General features: G+C 34.3%; 1 protein-coding gene across 1 annotated transcript; it reads right to left on the reverse strand.

Moving 5' to 3' along the window:
- Positions 1-882: 882 nt before the first annotated feature.
- Positions 883-1,614, reverse strand: LOC131032813 (uncharacterized). Its single transcript, XM_057963861.2, has one exon. The coding sequence runs from the start codon at positions 1,612-1,614 to the stop codon at positions 883-885; it is 732 nt and encodes a 243-aa protein (XP_057819844.2).
- Between the last annotated feature and the right edge of the window lie 24,116 nt (positions 1,615-25,730).

Consider the following 25,730-nt stretch of genomic DNA (forward strand, 5'->3'; position numbering starts at 1 on the left):
AGCAAATCACCCTTTCTATGATTCTCTAACACCTTGACAAAGTGCCGTGTTGAATGTGAAAATGATCTCACAAGCACCCAATACTTAGGAACAACCTTCACAATATTCAATAGAAAACACCATAATTGCATGCAACAAAAAATAACTCACTAAATAATGTCAAACCAGCTTTAGTTCTTATAGAAGAAAGATATATCAATCTAACTAGATTTACTTCTAATACTATGTTAGATTAGCCAAGACCTTTTGGATAGAAAATTGATACTGGATAAGAATAATTCTTATCTAAAGATCCTTTTAACTTGTAATATTATTTGATCTTAGTAAACTAACCAAAATTCATAGTAGAAAAAGGGACCAAATGTCAAAATTTGCACTAAGCTAATCACACAAAGTGGAGCTTACCTCTTAAATATATTTTCAATGAAAATCATCATTTATAATTGAATATTAATTTTTATTTATTATTTCTAGTTTATATATTAGAATAATTCTACTATTTAAAAACAAAAGCCTATTTAACTTGACAACAAAGGTGAAATATATATAATTATTTCTCTCTGTAAGAAACCAAAAAAAATCAACATTGCATTCTTCGTTGTCCCTTAAAGTTCATTCCAATCCAAACTCATTCAGGAAAATCGAAGTAAATAATCATCTCGGTAAGGTCAATAGGATAATGAACAAGACCTTCACACAATATATAATATTTGAACAATGGTGTTCTGATATTTGACAATCATCTGAATTAACTTGGATATATAATATATCTTACTCTTTTGATATAGGAAAAGAAGGTTGCCTGCACCTTCACAAACACAGTTCTACATTATCCAACCATAGGTTCCCTTACAAACGACTCATTCAGTCTGCCTATGCCGATTAATTCCTGCCACCCCTTGCTCGTGCCCTCCCCATGCCACGCCCTCTGGCTCGAGAAACTACTTGCCATCCATCTTCACCATTACCACCATTTCTACCTTCACCACGACCTTGGCCTCTACCAAAGCCATTTTCACTATAATTACCAACATGACCAAAACTGCCCCTCCTATGACCTCCCCTACCATTGTCGTTCAAACTACCATTGACATATTGTGGTTGAGCTTGAGAAACAGAAATAACTCCTCTTCCAGTTCCCCTCCCACGAGCTCGAGCTTTGCCCGATACAAATTGAGAATCCTCTCCCTCATTTTCATATTCAAGCATAGGCTTAACTTGATCAACTGGCAGTGGTGGTTGATAACCAGTAGATGATGTGTCAAGTTGCGTTGTGGACAAAGTGATTGTTATAATGGATACGTGCCTCATTGTTTCCAAAGGCAAAAGGCCTTCCTTGACAGGCTCCCTAGTATATGATACAGCAGCAGAGCCAATTGTTGTGTTCTGGTGAAGATTTGGAATCCTCCTCTTAATGACCTCTGCAACTTTTACTGCCTTACTAATTGCATTTCCCATTGCCTTCAACACAACTGTAGATACACCTCTGTCTCCGAGAAGAGTTATTGCATTTGTAATATACTTCCTAGGCCACCCCAGGCTAGCTATGCGAATCTCGTTATCCATAATAGGGACCTCAGGGCGAGGCTTCTCTACTCGCTCATATTTCTCCATGGTTCTAAATCTTCGACTTATGCTTACAGATAAACCCTAAATTCTATCCCAAGTTTGATAAAATACGAATTGCGACTTTTTCTTCGAGGCTAAGTCAAGATGTATGCTCCTTGCTGCGTGATTTAATCGGTTGATTTTGACTCTGGGGTTTGCTTCTATTTATAAGGGTTAGTGAAGCGAAATAAGAGGGGGCTTGAGAAAATAGAAAAGCCGACTGGAGTCTCCGCAAGCAATGTTCCATTTAATCTTATTGTTATTATAATATATTAAATTATATTAGGCATACGATAGTAATTTAAGAGATCTTAAATAAATTTATCTGAAAAGCAATATTTTTTTTTTATTAAAAAATTTGATTAGCATCAAAGTATTCTAAAATATGATGTCTAAGCATGGATTTTCGTAATGTATAGTTTTTTTAATGAATGCCTCTTCTCTATTAGATTAAAATATTAAAGTACACAATCACAAAAAAAGGCCGAGGGATACAAGATCATCCCGTGAGAGTCACACGGAAAGAAGCTGAAGTCAAAAGAAAAAGCTATTCATCAAAAAACTTCCTCAAGCAACCAAAGCAGAGGTAGCCAAGGGAGGAGGATCTGGATCATCTTTCTTGCCCCATACATCAGCGAGGCCAAGAGTCAGGTCCAGCATGCACAAACCATCTTCAGGGTCTTTTTCTTCTTCTCCTTCCTCCCGCCTGGGAGGCGAAATAGCCAAAGCCAGGCAAGGAAACTTGGAGGTGGTGGCAGAAGGCCACCCAGAGCCATCACCAGCAGTAGGAGCCAAAGTAACAAGAGCAACAGAAGGCCACCCTGAGGCAGAGCCATAATGTGGAGGAGAAGTCGAGCAACGTCCTCACGTGATGTCTCTCCCACCATAGGAGCGGCGAGGAGCCTGGGATTGTGGGGTCAGAGAGCGGCTGGCAGAGGAACTTCGGCCACGACGGTGGCCATGGGGCAGAGTGCGGTCGGCAGAAACAGAATCCGGCAACACTCTAGCAACCGTATAAGGAGCATTTCCCCAATGCTGCAAGAGCTCCTGTAACTGGCCCACCTTAAGAGCCACTGTATCTGCTTGTACATGAATTTGCATTAATACATTATTACAAATGCAAGCTTTAGCATAAAGCAAGACATTAATATCCAAAAAGTTGTGAGTAAAAAGAACTGCATTTCTATCTTTCCAAAGAGTAAATAGGATCTCCATTCTGAAAGAATACATATCTGGGAAAACTTGAAGGGGATTCTAGGCAAATCTTCCAAAAGAGCTATATGCCAAGAAAAAGGCTCGGGCTGAAAAAGGCCAAAAAAAATCATGAATCCAACTCTAATACTATTGAGCTCTTCTACAAAACCAAAATATGTGCATAAAATTTTTTGGGTGACCACAAAAAGGGTACTGGGGATCACGAACCCCCAAATGCTTAAGTCTAGAACCCAAAGACAACCCTTGAAAAAGCACACAACAAGCAAAGTGCACAATCTATGGTTCAGTGGTGGTGGACAAGACAACAAGAAATCTGAGTCTCCAGGGTTTCTAAGAAGACTGCAAATGCCATCTTTGATTAAGAATATGGACCATAGGAAAATGAGGTACCAACCAGAGATAACCTATTTTGGGTTTGTAGCTGGTGAAAGGAGTCCAAGGATACTACTTCCAATCCTTCCATCAAGGTCTGACAGACTGAATGCCAACCTTATGTAACAAATGTGAGGGTAAGACCGAAACCAGAAGGTCATAAGTCTATCGATCTGGTCGAGACAAACAAAACTAGACTTGGAGGTCATCCCATGACCGAAGACTCATAGAAACTATGGAAAATAGATCCTTAGGTGAGTGAATGTTGGATTTGTGAAAACGCAGAGCACTAACACCCTGGATTTTGGCCAACGGCATCCCTTGCACCTGAAAAAGAGGAGATCACTAGAGGTTGTGTTGTTTCATGGAGAGCCCATAACGAAAACCATCTCCCACCCATCGAAGCCAAGGCTTAATAGCTTCCCAAGCATGCCAAATGCTTTTAACAACAAAAGTACCCTAGATCTAAACTAGGTCTTTCATAATGGGCAGGGTTTAAAAACCAATCCCCTTCCAAGTCAACCTATTGGCAGGAAATTTTGAAGAAATGCAATGCCAAAGAAGGATTTTCTGAGCCTCATCGCCAGATAAGGCTTTGATGATCCATTTAGCACATAAGCGAAACCCTTGTTTCTGAGTAGAAATAAGGTCGAGCCCTCCAAACTCCTTAGGAAGGCAAAAATACTCCCAATCGACTCTGTGAAAATCTTGATGGTCAGAACCAGAGGCCCAAAGAAAAGGCCACATAAGTTTTTCCAACTTCATGTAATAGGCCTTAGAAGGAGCCCAACATGAAGAGTAATAGACATGACTGGCAACCAAAACCTTTGAACAAATTTGAAATTTACCAGCCAGAGTGAGGGGCTTGGTTATCCAATAGGCTAAATTTTTCTCAACCCTAGCTAAAACAACACTCCAAAGATCCACAGGCGAAGCTTGAAAGGCAAAAGGAATGCCCAAAAAGCAAAAAAAAATTCCATGATGAAGCCATTTCCAACCATATTGAAGAATCCAAGATGGAGCGGGAAGAAAAGATTACCTATAACATTGCGTCATTGAATGGCCGAGCCGGAAGCCAAGAAAAAAGTGTCTAGACATTGAAGAGCAGCCTGAACATTATCTTCTTCCTCAGTGAGAGTGAGAAAGGAGTCATCCACAAAATGGCCATTGACAAGTTGAGAAGGTGACTCAGGCAAGGAGATTCCATGGACACACCTAGCAGAGATAGCGTTAGCAAGTAAGTACCCAAAACCTTCCACCGCAAGAACGTATAAACTAGGAGTCAAAGGACAACCCTGTCGGATGGATATGAAAAGACCAAAAGCCAAAGACTGATGGGGCTAAGGCATCTCTGAATACATCTGAATAGACTGAATGAATCTGGGGCCAAAGCCAAGAGCTTTGAGCATAGCCAAAATAAATGGCCACTCAATACGATCATACACTTTAGCAAATTCAATCTTAAGGAAGATTGCCCGTTGTTTGGAGCGTCGGGCCTAGTCCATCCCTTCCCAGACAGCAATAATATTATCCAGAATAAACCTTGTCTTGATAAATCCAGCCTATTCTGGACGAACAATCAGGGGTAGGAGATCACGAATCTTGAGAGCCAAGGCTTTGGCAATGATTTTATATAGGACATTGAGCAAGGTAGTAGGCCTCCAATTGCAAATGTCCTCTGGATCCCCGGCCTTAGGGATAAATTTGATGTTACCCCAGTAAAGCATCTTTCCCAAGGACTGGGAGTGAAAAGATTCAAGGTAGACCTTGTGAAGGTCATGACCAGCACAAGGCCAAAGGGATTTGTAGAACTTGCAAGGGAAACCATCACACCCAAGGGCTTTATCATCTGCCATAGAAAAAATGGCTTCCTTGAGATCATCAGTGGTCAATGAGAGATCACAAAAGGTCTACTAAGACTCAAAAAGCCTTTTGGGAAGAATAGCTAAGCAATCTTGCAAAGTTGGGGTCTGGCCTAAGAGTTTCCTTGTGTTGTGAACACCTTCTCATAATGACAGACAAAGGCTTGCAAAATATCAGGCATCTCGGTGAGAACATCATGCCCTTTTTTATTTTCTTAATCCCAAAAGAGGTATGATAGGCACACAAACCCAAGAAAAATTATTTGGAGGCCCTGCCACCCACTTTGAGCCAATGTAACTTGGCTTTTATTTGAGCTCCTCTGGCAAAGTAGTTATCTACAACTTGTTTCTGATGACGGAGCTAAGCTAATCGAAGTTGCAGGTTAGAATCAAAAGGATTTGAGGCCAGAGCTTCTGTGGAAGCACAAAGATCTTTGGTGGTCACGTCATATGAGCGCTTGTGGTACATGGCAAGTTGTCTGCCATAACTGCACAGAAACTTCACAAAGAAGGTAATGGCATCATTCCACCACACAATCCAACCAGTGTGATGATGAGGCCTTGGTTCCAAATTCCAAACCCTCTGAATGAGGGTCATCGTAGCCTGATGATGCAGGAGAGATGTGTTGAGGTAAAAATGTGTCTTGGAAGGACGTGATCTAGGTAGCTACCATTCAATGCTAAACTCGATGGAGAAGTTATTGGAAAACATCACATCAATGAGAGGAGTGATGGGCAAATCTTGAACTTCAGGAAAAGAAAAAAAAGATTGCATAGTTATCACAGAACAATCAAACCTTTTAAATATTTTGTTTGAGCTTGCTCTGAAATTAGATCAAGTATGTTAGACCCCACCTAGGTAGTGGAAGTTGGTGTTGGGGTTGAAAAGATCCAACTTATTACACATATAGTACAAGGCTTCCCTCTAGCCAGTTGTCTAGCGAAAAGGAAAAATTTCATCCTTATCAGTCGCCACTTCAACCATATTGAAGTCACCACACATGAACCAAGTTGCAGGTGGCAGATTGTCAGGAATCCAATGCCATATGTGTGATCTATCAACTGCATCATTGGGAGCATAAACATTAACAATCCCAATAGAATGATTATCAATTGACAACAAAACCCATATAGTGCGTTGCATGGGAACAAAACCGTGAGAAATAACCATAGAAAGCCAACGAGGTGAAATGAGAGTAGCAAATCCAACTTGACTAGCTTCATGCTGGGAAGCAAAAACAAGGCTATCGGGCCAAATAACACGGAATGTAGCAGTAAGTATGAAACCAACAATTTTAACTTCGTGAAGGCAGAGAACATCTAGGCCTAAAACACATTGATGAACATCTCTAACAAAATACTTTCTGGTGAGGCCTAAAACACATTGACGAACATCTCTAACAAAATACTTTCTAGTGAGGCCTAAAACACATTGATGAACATCTCTAACAAAATACTTTCTAGTGAGGTCTATGAGACGTCAAAAATTCCATGAGATGTAACTCATGAAAAATCTTGCATATCCTTCTCGTCCGCAAGAGAGGATAAGCTATTGCACAAAAAAACTGAACTAAAACTGAGAAGAGAGTCCCCACTGGAAATAACACGTCATTTTTTCTAAACCACCATCTGCAATCTCAGCATGCCTAGAAGGGCTACGAGAGTGATGCAGAGAGTATGGAGCAGAAATCATAGACGCACCCTGAGGAGTGTGAACCCAAGGGGGTCGAGCTACACCCTCAAAAGAAGCCATCTCCTACTAGCCAAGGTTTCAAACTAAGGTGGACAACATATAGACCACCTAGGAAGACAGTGTCTCCATAGGAGGCTTCGTTGTCGATAGAGAATTTGATCCGAAGAGTGAATTTTGGTCTGAACCCATAGAGTTTTTGCCTTTGCGAAGCATAGTAGTCCATTCATCCTTCTTAGCTCCCTCCACAAGTTGAGATTCAGTCTCTTTAACAGGGGGTTTGATTTTTTCGATATAGCCAAGAGGCAATCCCTGATTTTGTGTTCTGTTGACTAGCACCAATAGCAAGTGTTGGGAAGGTTCAAATAAAGCACCTTCTAGCTGAAGGTATAGCCACCCAATTTAATATAAAAAGTTTCTTTCAAGTCATGGGAAATTTCAACCTCAACGCAGACCCTCTTTTGATGGCGAGCATTAAAAAAATGGTCTGGTTCAAGACAAACAACTTTGCCAGAAGACTGAGCAATACTTTGCATGAATGGCCAACAAGGTAAAGGAAGACCAGGGAACTCAAATGAGATCAGGACTAATAGAAAAGTATTGAGACCAACACTGGAAAACCAGAAGGGAAGACCAGACGATCCATGGCCCATGTGAGAGGATATCCTCAACATGGGAAGGGTTCGAAAAATGAAACAAAAAGAAGCCCTTGGTGAGGCCTTGGACACCATCAAGACAAACTCCATGAGGAGACTAGGCTTTGGTGACCAAGTCATGAAGCATGCTTTTAGGGGGGATCCTACCCACAAAATATCCTATCAAGTTCCATTTTCAAGCCACTCACAAGAATTATCAAAACCCTGAATTAGAAGCACAACATCATTTGAGGACATACCTCGTGAAACACTTTTGGAACAAATTTGTGAGCGCGCTTTTTCTAAGGCACCATGAGGGTCCGTCGCAGCAACTCCAACACCAGCATCAATTGTTGGGCTAAAGTTGGTTGAATCCATAATAAACTCAAAATTCCCGCTGTAAATGTGATCTGAAAAAAAACAATACACAACCTCAAACCCTAGTAGAGCTCCTAATGTATAGTTTATAAGATCATACATTATTAGAATCAAATGATTATAAATAAGGTTATTTCTCTCACTTTAAATGACTTAATTATAGCACATTTTTATCCTTTGAGTACTTCAATATAGATCACCTTCCAATCGTTGAAGGAGTGCTAATATAAGGTTTTTCTTTTCATTTTTCTTCTAGTTAATCTAATACTTCTTGTAGTTAATGTTCAACCCCTTGAATGCTTGTACAAATTTATTTGGTTTAGCATCAATGCCCTCTAACTTAATATCCATAACTCCTTGTGCAAGGGGGTGGAAAGAATGAAAGAGGAAATTATCTCCCATTGTTTGAATGACCAACCACCTACAGATTTATTTTCTTTTATAATTTTCACAAGCATATTCTATGATAAGGGTTCTACTAAATCCCTCATGGAACCCTCACAATTATCATTTACATTTGAATTTCCCTTATCAAAGGAAGAACCACCAATACTTGAACTTGTACCCTATACACAAGCATACTCTACCATGGACTTCATAAGAATGTGTCCAAGAACATAAAACTAAGATGATTTTATTACAAATCTAAACTTTAATATTCCAATACTATCATAATTTCCTACATTACATACAACAAAAAATACTAATTGAGAAAGCATAAATGCATCTTCTCTATAATCTTTCCATTAAAAATTACTTACTTGACCATATATGATTCCATCATGTTTCCTTCTAACCCTCCTATAGATATGGATCCAAAGTTGAATTTATATGTTTCTATATGACCACTTCCCCATTCTCCCAAATCATGGATCTCTTCAATAATTGGACAATAATCCATGCCATGATACATCCATAATGTCTGATCAAGTTATCTCAAGACCCCTATAATGGTATAATGTTGAAGCTCCTCACACACCCAATCAATCTAAGAAACAATCCATATTGAGTTTACTATAGATCACTTTCCTATCTTCAAAAGTTAAACTTCACAATATATGAATTATTCAATAATATCAACATATAGAGAAACTTGACACACACAAAAAAATGCTTCATATACAAAAAACCATCTATAATAGAGGAGCTAGATTGAGATGATGAAAATTGTCCAACTTCCAATGTCTTTGGGTTGTAATGTAATGCTATCATGATTTATCCATGTTATGTTAAATGTGTGTCTTTTGAGGTGTCATCAAATGTAGCATAAATAATCCTAAAAACAAAAAATATGGTGATATGATAAATAATTTCATTTCAAGATGTCAAACTCAATCAAATTACACTTTTACAATATAACTTAATTATTGTATTAACACAATATTTTCCTTCACCTAAATACATTTATAAATAAAAGAATACAAATAAAAGTATATAGCATGGTAAAAGGAAGGAATATGATTTGTTTTGGTTTCATAATTTAAAACTCCCTCCCTTATTGTGATCCCTTAATCATAATGTATGGTGATCTATTTTCTATTTGGTTCCTTTTGAAACATTTGACGTCCTTGGTCACTGCCAATTACATGTTGGAAGACTATATCTATGGTTAGTATATCTTGACAAGCATTTTGATAAGAGTCTAGGTAACTCAACTAAACTTAATTATAAAATTGGAATCTAAATTTGAAAACAAAATAACCAAATATTTGGAGCCATGAGCTATTTTCTTGTTGTTGAATAGTAGATATACTTCTCCCGCTCTATCTTTTATCTCCTATAATCATTAAATAAATCAACTCTTGTATATCCACCATTGCTATTAATTTTCCTTGTGGCCTTTGAAGATCAAATAAAATATAGTTTAATGAAAACTCTGTAATTGCATCAACAACATTTATACAGGAGCAATATAGTTATATATAACTCTGTAATTGCATGATAGGAATAACAATGTAAACTTTTTAAATACATACATAACAATGTAATACTATGAGCTTCTACGCTAACATTTTAGTCCCTTATAATGTGGTTTATATTTATATAAACTCATCTTAGTGACTTATATTTCATGTGTCTTTTATGCATGTTATTGTACAATAATTTTTATTGCATTTTCTCTAATGAAATTAGAGAGCCAATGGAGGAATGGTAAAAGTGTTGGTGTAAATAATTATTCATCATGGATATTATTACACTTTACTTAAGTTTACTTAGGTACACGCATTTCATAGTAGTTTGGGTATGAGACACTTGGGTGTTTGTGCCACATTGGGATAGTGTGTGTAGGAGAATTTCTACCTTTTATGGTGTGATCTTGTTGTTACACTCCACATTCAGTGGGTGATCCACCTCATGTGGAATATTATATTGTTTCTCCTACCTACCCACACCTATTTCCTACCTACCCTTGTTTCTTATTGAGCCACATGTCATGTTTGTGTGCTCACATATTCCTTAGCCTTGCCTATATAAGCAAGCTCATCTACATTGTTTGTATGGGCAATCAATCTATATCTTGTAATGATCTAGTTGATCATATTTTGCATCTTGATAGAATACAATTTATTCCTATCTTCTATTTTGTCTCTCTTATTTGTTCTTTCCATTGCCTCTTGATCTTGGCAAAATCTCACATGGTATCAGAGCTGGTCCATGTCTCACATGGTATCAGAGTTGGTCCATGTCTCACAAAAAACATAATGGAACAAGTTGTTTTATAATGCATACTAGCATGAGAAATAAAATATACAAAGCTTAAAAACAATTGGGAGTGAATGAGAATGCCCACAAATAAAGTACATAAAAGGATTTCTTGGATCATATCTATCTCATCATTTTATTTTTATTGTTGCAAGTTGTGTGGAAGGTAGAATTGCAATTTGTAGACTAATTTAAATAATTATTTTGTGTTGTTAGTGTTTAGTTAAGGAGACTACATATTATTAGTCTTAACTCATCAACCAAAATAAATCATGATTAATGGAGCACAACAAGGAAGTTTTAAATTATAAAACAAACAAATCATGTTTCTTGCTTTGTTTGTCTTATTTACATTCTCAAAGGCAACATTTAGTACATGATTTTTAATTAACTAGGAAACTTGATCATTTTGGGTGAATATATAAACTAACTTTTGCATCAAAAGGATGTGCAATGGTTACACTGATAGCAAGTTACGTTTTGGGAAAGTAATAAAATGGTAAGGAAAAATCGTAAGAAATGAAAATTGCTGAAATTGTAAGAAATGAAAATTTCTTTTTTTTAAAAATAATTATATACAATAAAATTGAACTCATCATGAAATGTAAAAATATCTATATATGAATAGATTCAACTTAATTTAAATCGGTATGTTGTGCAAAATATTTTTAAGGCACAATTGTTTTTTACAATGTACAAGAAGACAATTATCTTAAAAGATCATTTGGGTTTAGTACACTTGTTGTTGGTTGTCTTGTATACAACTATTGCAATTCAAAAAATATACAAAATTAATCATTCATCAAAATTAAGCAGAAAATTATTTAATATATTTTTAAGTATATAAATTATTTTCTCAAGTATCTACATTATTTTATGTAAATTAAACTTATTTTTAAATTTGATTTTAATATATTAATATGTGTAAAAATATTACTTTTTTCTGGATTAGATATCATATAAACATTACATATCATCAGGAATGTCTGAGTTTAGCAGTATCAAGGCACCAAAGGAAGGTGCATACACAAAAAATATATAGTTGACGAGCACCTCCACTATGGGCAGATGATTACATTAGATACATATAATTATAACAGCAAAAAGCAAAATAAATAGCCTTAAAGAACTAGGAAAATAATATTTCAGATGCTAGTGCAGAGTTGGCTCCCAATGGAGGGATCCAAGCGACCCATCCCAGGTTTCCATCTTGTCATACTTCCACTCTACCATCAAGTATGTCTTGTTTGTGGGGGTGGGAGGTTCACTCATGGATTAGGTCAGCTTCCTCCCAAGAGATCTCCATGTGTAGGTGTCTACATTCCATTTGCCTCATAAAGACCATTAATGCTTGTTCAAATGCGGCCTTGCTTGGTTCATCCCTCTCCCACGTGAAACCGTGAGATAACTCTCGGATGTACATAGTGGCAGCCCCTTACTTTATCCATCTGTCAAATTTGTCTGAATCCATCTTTATTACCACAGTGACCTACATCGAAACAGTGTACAAAATGAGTCTCCTAAGAGACTCGGTGAGGTGCCTGGTGTTGTTATTAAAGACATCATCAGTGCGATACTTCCAAATGAGCCAAAGAACCTCTAAAGATAAACAAGACCAAAACATATTTGTAGTTTTCCTACAGCCCTTAATGTAGCCTAAAACAACATTTATGAGTTCAACAAAATTAGATTCCAGATTAAGGCCGAAAAATATCGATATTTCTTTTGCAAAGTGACATTCAAAAAAAATATGTTTCACAGTTTCAAGTACTCTACATATATGCAGTTTCGATAGTTACCCTCCATATCTTTTATGGAGAGTTTATTTAACAGCAGGTGCCAGCCAAAGAATTGTTTTTTTGGTTCATTTTGAGCCATCCAAAACTTACCCAACTTATCTTTCCAGTATTTTGGTTCCTAGTTTAAACCCCAGCATCTATTAATGTGACAAAAAATGGTATCAGCCTCGGTAAGTGAAGTATATATGAATTTGGCTTTAAGGGAGGGGAGAGGTGTGTCATCGGCCCAATAGAGTGCAGAGAGGGGGGAGTGAGGGAGAGGATGGTGAGAGGGGGAGAAAACAAAAGCTAAGGGCATTTGAAGGATGTTATAGGTCCTGCTCTGGGATATCGGGATAGAGAAGGTAAGTTTCAGATTCTCCCATGATCTCATTTGGCCATTCTCAATTATCTGATCAAAACATTTAATCCCCATATTGTGCCATTTTAGTGCAGAGCAGCCTTGAAGGGTGGCTAAGCGTTTCCCATTATGAAATAGATTCCACCATATTGATCTGTTACTGGCAATCTGCCCCTGTATAGTTCCATTCACTTTGATGTGTACCAAGTGCTTCACTTATTCCCAAGCTTTCCACAGGGACTTAAAGACCTTAGAACCAGTTGGGGATACCTCTATCTGTCCAAGAAGAAGGTCAAGCATGGGGAGATTCTTCCATTTCCTGACTTTCTTAGGAACTGAGGATGTAATATTATTTCTTAATAAAATTTTCCATGGCTCATCCCCATCCATGGCCTTGAGAATCCACTTGGAGGCAAGGGAAATACCCTATAGTTTGAGGTCTTTTAATCCCATCCCACCAAAAATCTTATGCATAGTTCACCACTCCCATTTCACCGCATGTAGTGCCTTTTCCATCTGACCATAGGAATTCCCTAATCTTTTTTTGGATATGACTGAATTGGTAGTTTTTAAAGAGCCAAGCAAAGGAGAAATAGATATTGTATGATGCCAATATCTTTTGACAGACCTGAAATCTTCCAGCCAAAGACTAATAATTCCTATTGCATTTAGAGAGTTTCTTCTCTATCTTATTTCTTACCCATTCCCACATTTCTTTTAAGTTTGGAAGGACAAAGAAGGGGATTCCTAGATATTTTACAATTTATGTAGGGACTAGCTAGTTAAGAGAAAATTTTGAAAACCAGTTCTAGAGGTTGCCATCCTAGCCAAGGAGATTGGATTTGTGCATAGCTATCTTATTGCCAAAGGCTAAGCAAAATATATCTATATTTTTCAGTAGAGCATCAAAGTTTTCTTCCTCGATTTTAATCAAAATTGCAGTATCATCAGCGAATTGGACATTACAGATTTCCTTTTTGTTAGGTAAGGATATGCCCATAACAGGTGGAGTGATAGAGAAGTCTTTAAGTAAGCAGAACATTACATCAGTAGCTAGGACAAATAGGGTTGGAGCTAAGGGACATCCTTGCCTGATAGATCTAGTTAGTGTGAAGTTGGAGGATCTCATCCCATTTACTTCCATAGAGGCATTGGCATCACATAATAGTATTTTGACCAGTTTACAAAATCCAGGGGGGAATCCTAATGATTGAAGCATTTGAATGATATATCCCCATTCTATTCTATCATAGGCTTTCTCAAAGTCTATGAGTAATATAGCTCCACTTTTCCCTAATTCCTTTGCCCAATGAAGTGATTTCCAACATGTGATTAGGTTTTCTAGTATATACCATCCTTTGACAAACCCTATTTGAGTAGTAGTGATAATCTTAGGTAAGATTTCCTCCAATCTGCTTGTAGTCAGTTTCGCTAAGATTTTATATCACATTCAATAGTGTAATAGGTCTCCAGTTTTTAATTAGGGTTTTGTCACTCTCTTTAGGGATGAGCTTGATCAGACTTTGGTTGATGTTTGCTCCCAGGGATCCAATGTGGATAGCCTCAGTATATAGAGAGAGAAGATCATCCACAATCCATTCAATATTTTCTTTGTAGAATTCTATCGAAATTCCATCAGGGCCAGGGGATTTGTCATTATTAAGGGCCAATATAGCTTTCCTGATTTCTTCTTTAGAAATAGTCCTTTCAAGCATCTTACTATATTCCTCATCAAGAAGTTTGGGGAACAAAGACATGACTATCTTTCTTGCATTATCCTGCTCCTCCCTAATTGATTATGCAGAGAACAATTGCTTGTAGAACTGAGCAAAGCATTCTAGAATTTCAGTTGGCTCAGAGAGGTTCTTATTCTATTCCAATATGGTGTCCATTTTATCTCTTGCTTGTTTCATTTTAAGAATATGGAAGAAGAATTTAGATCCTCAATCCCCAGTATCTAGCCAGTTTAACTTAGCCCTAGTTCTCCATCCTTTGATTTTCTGATTTTGCAATCTTCTAAGATCATTCTTGGCCTTAATTAGTTGATTGGTGAGATCTACATTCTCAGGATCCCCTTGGAGATCAAGTTTAGCCACTTGTAAGGCACTATACAATTGCATCTCAGAGGCTCTGGCATCTTTAGCCTTCTTTTTACCCACAGCCTGATAAAAATATTACTTTAAAAAAATATAATATATAATAATGAGAAAAATACAAATGATAATTATACATTTAAAATTAATGTTTCAATTGTCTAAATTGTTTTAGATAAATTATAAAAATATCTTTAATGTTAATTTTAATATATTATGATATATAAAAAATATTTTATAATAGAAAAAATAAAATATAAGAAATAAACCAAATATAAATCAAGTAAACTCATGGGTGAATGAAAGTATAAATGAATAGAAATAAAATTGTATACCAAGACCAAAATATATTAACCACTAATCCCAAAACTTCCCATATCACAAAATTATATACCATGAAGACCAAAAGATATTAATCATTAATCCCAAAACATGTCATATCACAATTGTACACATGTTTTAGATTTGAACACATTAAATAAGAAATAATAAAATTAATTTGAAAATAGTTTCACTTCCTTCAAATCCCAAAATTGCTTTATTATGTAGGTGAAAACAATGGTTTGAATGTCTAATTTGTTAGATATTTATACGCCATCTCAGCAATATTTTCATTTTCCTAATTGCAGCAAAGATATGATTATTTTTTTCCATGTTGATCTGGAAGAAACTAACCATTTGGCTTTCGATTGCTAGTGGAGTTGTTCATGTGCTTTTGGGGTGATTTGTTAGCTTCATAATTTTGGGGGTTTCCACATGCCCATTTTATACATATCCTGCAACAATTGCAATCAATGTTTTGAAATGATTCATTACCATTAAAATTATTTGTTTAAAATATCTCTTATAATTTGTACTTCCTTATAAATTGAAGCATATCTATCTCTTGGAGTTTGATCTTGACTGTCATGAACTAATTTGATAGAATGTGTGCATAAAATATGTTTGTATTTACCTCATTGGTTTCTAAATCTATCTATAAATATCATTGAGGAGCTTGTGTAATACCCCTCTAGTCTAGGCGCTTCTAACAATTTTTATGATACTGAACCCTAGTTAGTGATGTTATTATTCCTTCTACTTAATTCTTAATTTATTTTAAGATGTGTTTTTATTTATAGGAGTGTGATACTTTGATGATGGATTTTACATATGTGACCTTATTCATGATAGAGTATAGTGCGTAGTATGATTATGGTACATGTTGCTATTAGATATTCTCACTTCCCTAATGTATAAATGTTAAGTAGATGCATTACTTATGATCCACTAACCCTATTATAGATTATCATAGATGTTACATTTGGATGGATTTATGCATCATGGGTGCTCATGTCAGTGGCAAGAGGGGATGATCTCACATCACCCTCTTAGGAGGGACATATGATGTCACAATTCACTTAAACTAGTGTAATTATATATTTATTAGGCTATATTTGTAGATATTCCTATGCATTCTCTCTATAATGCAAGTTTGCAGGTACTAGGCTTCGAATACATTTGGTTCCATAGGTTTGAGCGTACCTAAAAATAATCTCGATGGTGGTATGTGCAGATAGTATAATGGCCCTATATTGTCCTAGCCTTAAACCATTGCCCTGTAATAGGTTATGTTGTTAGTCTTGTTCACCTAATCGGAATGTCATCAAGGCATTGTCTATTAACCCCTAGTTTCAGAATGGGTTTGGTTGAATGGTCATATTTAAGTGTTTTATAGTTCTTGAAATATTTCATCATATTTCATTTCTGACTTATATTTATGGCTTATTAATTATCTCTTTGAGATATTATATTTATATTTTATGTATGTATATGTGTGTGTGAATATATTATGTGTACGAACAATATGGCTATAATGTGATAATTAATCTAATATTATTTAATTGAATTAATATAGTTTATAATAAATAAATATTTATATATTGTTGGTGTGCATATAACTATATTTATATTTTGGTTTATTACATATTTGGGAGTGGCTATTTTATAGGGAATTATCCACTTCTTAATATTTAAATATTTTGGTGGGAAACCCTAGTTAAGTTTATATATGTTATTTTAAATTTATTATTCTTATGTTTTATTATATTTGGTGGGATTTTATTATTGTTTTATGGTTTTAATTATTATTTTTCAGTTGGGAATTAGTTTCACATTCTCGTGAATGGCTTTTGGGAGGTGGCTTTTGAAGAGTCTTTTGGATTTCATAGTTGAGGATATTTTAGGGTAAAATTTGGGGGAGATTTTTTGTGCTTCTTTCATATAATTTTTATAAATATTTTTATGCTGGAAATAAAACGTTTTTCTATGTACGGAGGCAAGGAAATTTGGTGTTTATTGCTGAAAAATTTAGAGAAAGTTTGAGGGAGTTTTTGTGAGGGCATTTTTTGGATTCATTTTATGCAAGTTTTTAGAGAATTTTGAGAGGAGAGTAAGGAAGATTTTGAAGAGATTTTTGCAGGAATTTTCTTGGAGGGTGTGTGGATTTTTATTTTATTTTTTTTATGGTCTAGATATTATTTTGGATTGGCTGGTTGTTTGCCCATTGCGGCTGAAATTTCTGCATCAATTTATTTTGTTTCTTGTCTTCTTTCTCCCCATTCGAGGTAAGGTTTTTAAAAAAATTATCCTTTCATTCAAATGATATTGAAATGGAATCATTATGGTGCATTTTCATGTTTTTTTCTATGTTTTATTATTTCTGAAAATTAAGGAATTATTGTGCCTTTATTTTCCTATGAATGTTCCTTTCACACTTCTTTGTTTCTAGATTTTTAAGGGTTGTTTTTGGAAACATGTTTGTAAAACTTATTAAATAAATTTATTCCCATTTTTGGGTCTGTAATTATTGTTTATGGAAGGTTTATAGTATTTAATTTGGTTCTATGTTGTTCCATAATGGTTTCCATTTAGTTTCATTGAGTTGCTTTGAGTTTTCTGAGGTTTGGAGATGATTTGAGCACTTGGAAAAAAATTTGTTTATGAGACTTGAATGTTCAATTTATGATGTTCTTTAAAGCATGTATATGGATCTATTTTATTTATGTAGGAAAGTTTCTTCATGTCTTGTGAAGTCTTTTATGACCTCTTGTTGCTTTGCGTTGTGTTTTTGCTAGGTTCAAGATGGGATGTGTATCTAAAGATGGAATTAGATCGGATTACTTGTATATGTGATGATATTAGTATTCATGAGTATATATGGATTATTATGAATTATATTTTGATGGATTTGAATTTCATGCCCATGTGTCACTTGTACAGAAGCTTAGGTTAAGGTAAGTATAGTGTTCTACCCTTGTGTGTTGGCTAGTAAGTCCCTAGAATGACCCTTGTCTGAATTATATCCTTTGAGCTCCCTTGTATATTAACCCTTGGTTATAGATAGTTTCCCTTCTTTGGTTGCTTGTTTTTTGAGGGCCTTATGTCTATCTCCTAGCATGGGGGGTGGTCCTTCAGGTTCCACATGGTCGAGCAGTTCCCTATCTTCATCAGGTATTTGTGTCCTTGTTTGAGTGTGTGGATGGATTCGAGTATCTTCATGTGATTATTCTTATAGTGCTTATTTCTTCATGCTTTGGATCCTATATTTAAAGATCAAATTTTTTAATTGGATTATTCTTGTTTTACACGAGTCTTGGATTACTCCTAGTAGGAGGATAATATATTATGATTTAATGAAATAGGAGGCTAACATTGATAGTTGGTTATCTAGGTTATTTGATTATGTTCCTTTCATGTTATTTTGTGATATTTATGTCTTTTTATGATGAATGTAAGTCTTAGGTATATCAGCTAGCTAATGAATGAACTTAATATCCTAATCCTTAAATAAGATGTATTCTTTATAAGATACACTTCTTAAAGGATTTTTCATCCGTATGAATTAGGACAAGAATTTATGGAAAAACTAATTATTGGAATGAGTAGATGGTTAATTTCTATAGGCATATTATTCATGAGGAATGCCTTAGTCACATTTCTTATTGGTGCATGTTATAAGGAATGGTGGTGTGTCATGTGGAGTGATAGAAAACTATGTCAAGGAAATGTGTAATATCATATTGATCTTCACTTTGAAATTAATCTTCTTGCATTCATCGTGATTATGTTTAGTATCATTATTATTCCTTATATAGTAACTAAGGTAGTGTGATGCGATTAATTGGTTGTTGTATGGTTTTACTAATTCATGTATAGATAATGTCATTTATGTATATTTTATATCTATGTTATACTACATAATGGTTTTAACTAACCTACCTTAGAATGAATGTAACATAGTACTTTGATGTAATGGAATGATCTTTGGCTAGTGTTGCATGGAGTAGGAATTAGCATTGGATTACTAATGAATAGATTTTGTCTCATTCTTTATTAAGTTGATCTAGGAATGTATCATGATGTACCTAAGTTCCTAGAAAAGTAAAATATAAGATGTTCATTTAAATTTTAGTAAATATGTAATGATCATGATATTGTTCACTTATGTTAAAAGTTTGTTTATCCTTATTTAGTAGATTTATTGAGAAAAGAAATGTAATCCTTTCTTGTGATGGTTGTTGTTAGTAACAACGTTGGGGAACCTAGGAGGACATGGGTGTAAAATATAAATGATAAGTTCTATTATCTTCTGCTACTACTTTACGAGTTATCGATGGTTTACTTCATTGTGAATAATTCTAGTAACTTAAGATTATATGTTCATTGGAGCGTTGATTATTATTTTGAGTAACCTTAGTTAATGAGAATTATGGTTCATACTGATGTGTTTAAAAAAAAATTATCTTTTTTGTTTTTGTCTATTGTCCACTAGGTTTCCTAGTGGTGCGTTACAACTTGCTAGCTTGATACACGTACAATTTCTCCCAGGTCAAAATCCTTTGTTAACCAAATTATTAATGATTATAAAAATAAGAAAGAGCATTCACAAACATAAATTTGACCTATAAAATGATGCATTCGATTCTTTTATTTCTCTTTAGAATTGTAGTAACATAATTATCATGATCATTCATCTTTGTATTATCCCACATGAATTTAAATGAACAATGAATGTCTTCAAATATGATAAAATAGTATTTTTCCACATGAAATATGAAAAATTATCATGATCATTCATCCTTTATTTGTATGCTAGTAGTTTTGAACATTTAACATACCATAGAGTCATCCTTCAAAAAGAAGTATCATTGCTTTGAAATTAGATTATTAAATTTCCAATGCCTCAATTAGATAAAATAATCTGTTGCCACTTGCCACTAATTCCTACAGTGGTATTAGACCAAATTTAAAATTTGGGTCAGACTTAATGTTATTTTGTAATTTTAAATCTGGACCACAAGAAAATTTTGAAAATAGAACAAATTAAATGTAATGGCAACTCAGTAAAACGTTTCATATAAGTAGCATTTTTAAAACGTTTCATGTAAGTTTGCATTTTTAAAACACGTGATTACACTACTCGATGTCGAGAAAAGCCAATACGAAGTGAAATTGACTTTTTTTAAAACACCCACCATAATTTCGCTCGAGAAAATATTCTAGCATTTGAGAGTAGACAAATCCACTGGGCATTCCCACCATATATAAGCCTATCAAGTAATTATATATCTTTCATTACTACATCATTAAGAGGATCTTTATCTTTCATTTCTCTAACAAGATAAAACCTTCCCTCTTCATATCATTTCAATGATATCATTTATATTTTAAAAAGGAAATATTTTATTTTTTCTTATTTTATATATTATAAAAATTATTATTTATTTAAAGAGGTAAGGGTATATATTATTATTGAGATAAGATATAAAATTTATAAATTTTAGATGTATAGGGGTGAAGGAGAATAATTTTTTAATAAGATAATTAGGTTATATTGTAAAAGGTGCAATAAGGTTTAATCTGGTTGAACTTGATATCTTATAATGAAAGTATTTATCATATCATTATATCATTTGTTTTTACGGTAGTCAATGCTACACTTGATGACACCTCAAAAGATACACATTCAACATTAAATAGATACATCATAATACAATTATATTAGAAGCCAAAGACATTAGAAGTAGGAGAATTTTTATCATCTTAATCTAGCTCTTGGCTCTTGAACTAGAGATGGTTATTTGTATGGGATGCATTTGTTTCTGTTCAATTCTTTATATTTTTATGATTAAGTATGGTTTTTAAAGGACCTGAAACTTTTATAAAGCATGGAACAACCAAATCAAACCTATTTTTGAAATAGTACAACAGGGAAATAAACCAAAAAATGGTAGAGCCAAAATAGATTGGATACAACCAAGTTTCTCCATATGTTAATGGTATTGAATAATTTATATATTAGTGAATTTTAATTTTGAAAGATAGAAAATTGATTTAGAGTAAACACAATATGAATTGTTTCCTAGAAAGTTTGGGTTCTTGTAGAGCTTGGAAATCATATTGTAGGGTCTTGAAATTACTTGATCATACACAATGGATGTGTGCAAGCATGGATTATTGTCCAATTATTCAAGTGATCTATGATTTGGTAGTTTGGGGGGTGGTAATTTAGAAACGTAGAATTCAACTTGGGATTTACATCTATATAAGAATTAGAAGGTAACTTGATGGAGTTCTATATGGTCAAGGAAGTAATTTTTAAAGAAAATATTCTAGAGAAAATCTATTTATGCTTTTTCAACTTGTATTGTTTGTAGTATTGAATGTAGACCCTAAGGAGGGCATTGGAATATTAAAGTTTAAATTTTGTAATAAAAACATCTTAGTTCCATGTTCTTGGATCCCTTCTTATGATATAATGCCCTTCATGGAAACCATAGAGAACTAAACATGGGATCTAGAAAAGATCAAAATAATTTATCTATTTTTAAGTTACAACAACACAACACAACTACATTAACATATTGTTCTCAAAGAATTACATGCACAAATTATACATCACTACATAAACTAAAGTGCACAAGTGAAATAAGTCAGAAAACATATAAACATTCTTCCCTAGGGTATCATAATGTCATTACTTAAACTACAACATGAAATAAGATGCTATACATCATAGAATGGTATACACATAAATTCTATTAATCACTTACCCATGATATAGTACCATGTCTATCTCTATACTTCCATTATTACATAAATCATTGTTTCAATACACATTACATCATGTCCAAGTGTTTATTACAAATATACATTATCTGCTTCAAATAGGAAATCATGATATACAAATCCTCCAAGAATCCATAGTATAAGAACTAAAGAAAAGTAGAAGCATCCATCATGTTCACGGACATTCAATGAAGAGAAAATATCCCAATGGAAGAAGGCATCAACCACCCTACCATGTAGAATCAAAAGGAACCACCACCCATGCTTCAGAGAATGATATAAGGCCCTACACACACCAAGTTTAGAATGACACCTATCTCCCAAGAACCTCAAGATATAAACATGAATACAACAACACAAGGAAATCAACATAAGTCATTAGCTCAAACATAAAAAAAGACTTATGAGAGACCAACCATAAAATGATCCTAAGACCAATGACACAATTACGGGAAAGTGTCATCGCATGCCACCATCAAGGTTATCTTGGTAGTTTTTCTCAAGACCCCAATGCCAAGTGACACCCATGCAGAGCCAACTCAACCTCTCACAAAGACAAGGGAGTACAAGCATGCCAACATCTTGAGTCTAAACTAGCACTCTAGGCTATGAGTAGGGTATCACAATTATCTTATTAATGTGAAAACTTGAATCCTTAAGTAAATTCATTAAGGTTACGGCCTTTTCAACCACAACTTCCAACTAAATATCTTGGTAGCCACTTATGGGCCCTAACACTCACTTGGACGCCACTCTTCCTAACATGCTCCTATAGTCTAGGGATAAATACAAACCATATTTCATCAAGTTATCTCATAGATTCCATGATATGCATAATCAAATGATCCTCATGCCAAAATCTGATCCTTTACAGTAAAATTGATTCTCAACATAATTCCAAATGAATAGAACATGCAATATCAAGTATATCACAAAATTCCTTTAGAAATCCAATTAAACAATTTTGGAAAAACATCACAGAAAATCTCAAGTTCAAAAACAAGTCTCTTGTCTGACTCAAACTAGCAATAATCTAAAAGATAAATAAAAAATATAAAGCAACCAGTTTAGTGCATTTATTCTCTATTTTGGCACATTTACACATTTCTTCAGTGCTTTTGCAAATTTATTTCGTGCATATATTAACTCTTTTAGCACTTTCATAATCTAAGTTAGCACTTATGCAACTTATAATGATGCATTTATGACAAATAGTAGTGCATACAATGCACAAAGTAGAGCTTATGTATAATGGAATAGTGCATACATGGTGTGTTTTAGCACACATGTCAAAACTAAAATACGAACCAGAAAAGAAGCAAGTTTCATAAATGATTTCAAAAAAAGGTTTAGACCGCAAATCGACTCAAGCAATCTTAACGAAAACGAAATGACATTCTCACATTAAAAAAATAACGATCACAAGGTAGTCACGTATTCATGGAAACAATTCTCAATAAAACATCAACATAAAGAATTCCAATTCTCTCAAACATAGAAGATATAATACTAATATTAAAAGACCAAACAAATCTTCCAACAAGAAACAAACCAAAACTCCTACGCACAACAAACATAACAATGAAATTCAAATAGAGTAATCTCACACAGAAAACTTCTTTGATATTTAAAAGTAATTCTTCTTCCAAATAACCCAAAATCACCAAAAATTCTCCAAAAAATATCCAAACTTCTCAAAATTCAGCCGAAACAACAATAATGCAACAACTCTTCAAAAATTTTCCAAAAATCCCTAAATAAAACATATGCAAAAATCTTAAAATTAATTTTGCTTGTGCATAAATACTCAAATAGAAATTCCAATGCAAAGCATAAGGCTCACTCCACTTCCACCTTTGAAAATAGATTAAAAATAATAATTACTAAATGAAACTTCCAAACGGCCAATAAAATAAAATAAACAATTCAAATTCTTAATTAAATATACAAGCTTGAATAATATAATTCCATAAAACAATAAATCAATATTATATATTAAAATCGCGATAAATATTATTTGACAATTACACATCAAATATTATAATATTATTAATTAATTAATTACAACAATAAAATCAACTCGACATAATAATTAATTGAAATACCACATAACTCATACAAGACAACTTAACCAAAACACCAAAAATGATAAGACAACAACTAGGCCTAAAATTTGATATAAGATATTATATCATTCTTTGTTTCAACTTGACATTGGGATTAGAGACACACTCACACCTACAAAACTAGGTGGAGTCAATGTCTAGTACCTACAATCCTTCATAACACCAAATGTTTGTGTGTGTGTGTGTGTGTGTTTGTACATGTATATATCTATATGTATGTATGTATGTATGTATGTATGTATGTATGTATGTATGTATGTATGTATGTAATATATATGTTTATATATGTATGTATGTATGTATGTATGTATGTATGTGGATACACCTAAAAATGGTCTAAAGATAGTTAATTAAATACGCAGTTATTTGATTAATTCCCCTTCCCAATTAATTGAATTCACAAGCAATTTAATTAATTTCTCTATTCATCTACTAGTAAATAAGTCTAAATGATTTATTTATATAGGTCATCTCACATCCCCCTTTGATTAATTAATTCTCAATTAATTAATGTCTCCCCATACTAATCAATTTTTCTAATCCCTAATTAAGATTAACAAACTCAAGTTTGTTGAGATTAATTACCATTTTCCAATTATTTGAATTTCTAAATTCAAATGAGCACATGGCTCCTAACTTTAACCACCCAACCTAACCATCCCCTAAATTAACCCATTCAATCTAATCTTGGGTCTAACTAACCCTATCCTATCTTGCACATTCTAACCTCCTTATCCTAACCTCTCATGGTGTGGCTATTCTCTCCTTGAGACACATGGCACTTTTGCCACATGTCTCCTCCCTTGGACACTTGCCCTCTCATGAGCAAGGCTCCTTGACACTTGTCACCACAAATATGACAAGTGTCCCTTCCTCCAAACTCTTCTCCAACTTCCTCAATCTTGGCCCTTGATATCTTCAGATCAAATCTGGACCGTCGATTCCTACCACCTCAGCTTTGGCCTTGAAAATCCTATAAATATCCCCTATTTTGGAGCAACATGGATCCCATCTCATATCAATTTAAGCATCATTACTATAGGCAATTTTCATTTCAATTATCTAGTAATTAGCTTTTGGATTTATCATAGCATGTTAATCTAGGTTCTCAAATCATGCATTTCATATCATCTCCATAGTCAATCATGATCAAATAGTTACTCAACTCTTGAGTTGTCACTTTGGAGGTCATTGCTCTGCTGAGAGCTCATCAATCCAACACCTTCAAGGTCCTCAAGAATAGAGGAAAATGGGACATTTCAAGGAAGGCTTATGGTTTGCATCTTTGATTTATTTTTGAAATTAAGTTTTTCAATTATATTATATTGTCTGATTATATGTGTATGCCTCTTATAATAACAACATTTTTAGCATCACATTAATTGGCACCCATAGTGGGGCCTAGCCCCTTTGATCTTTAACAAGTTTGCTTGCAGGAAATTTCATTGATAGGTTGATTAGCTCTTTCGGAGTGCAGATTAGCTCTCTTGGGCTCCCAAATTGCGTTTTTGGCATCTTTTGTGGCGTTCCGACACCTAAAATGACATTTATGGAAGATTCCTCAACTCTGTTTTTATGTTTTTCTATACTTTAGCACTTTCAATCTGTATTTTAGCATTTTTGGTATGTATGGTGGCATTTTTGGTACATTTGGCAGCATTTTCAGTCTATTTGATAGCATTTTTGGTTTGTAGAACAACGTTTCTGGTTTGCAGAACATCATTTTTGGTGTGCAGAGCAGCATTCCTGGCACATATGATGGCATTCTTGGTCAATTTGATGGCGTTTTCAATTTTTTA

This window comes from Cryptomeria japonica, chromosome 5 (assembly GCF_030272615.1).
Source record: "Cryptomeria japonica chromosome 5, Sugi_1.0, whole genome shotgun sequence".
NCBI lineage: Eukaryota > Viridiplantae > Streptophyta > Pinopsida > Cupressales > Cupressaceae > Cryptomeria > Cryptomeria japonica.

Bases quoted from the DNA above. Each gene is read 5' to 3' on its own strand.
- LOC131032813 (XM_057963861.2), bottom strand. From the start codon at position 1,614: ATGGAGAAATATGAGCGAGTAGAGAAGCCTCGCCCTGAGGTCCCTATT.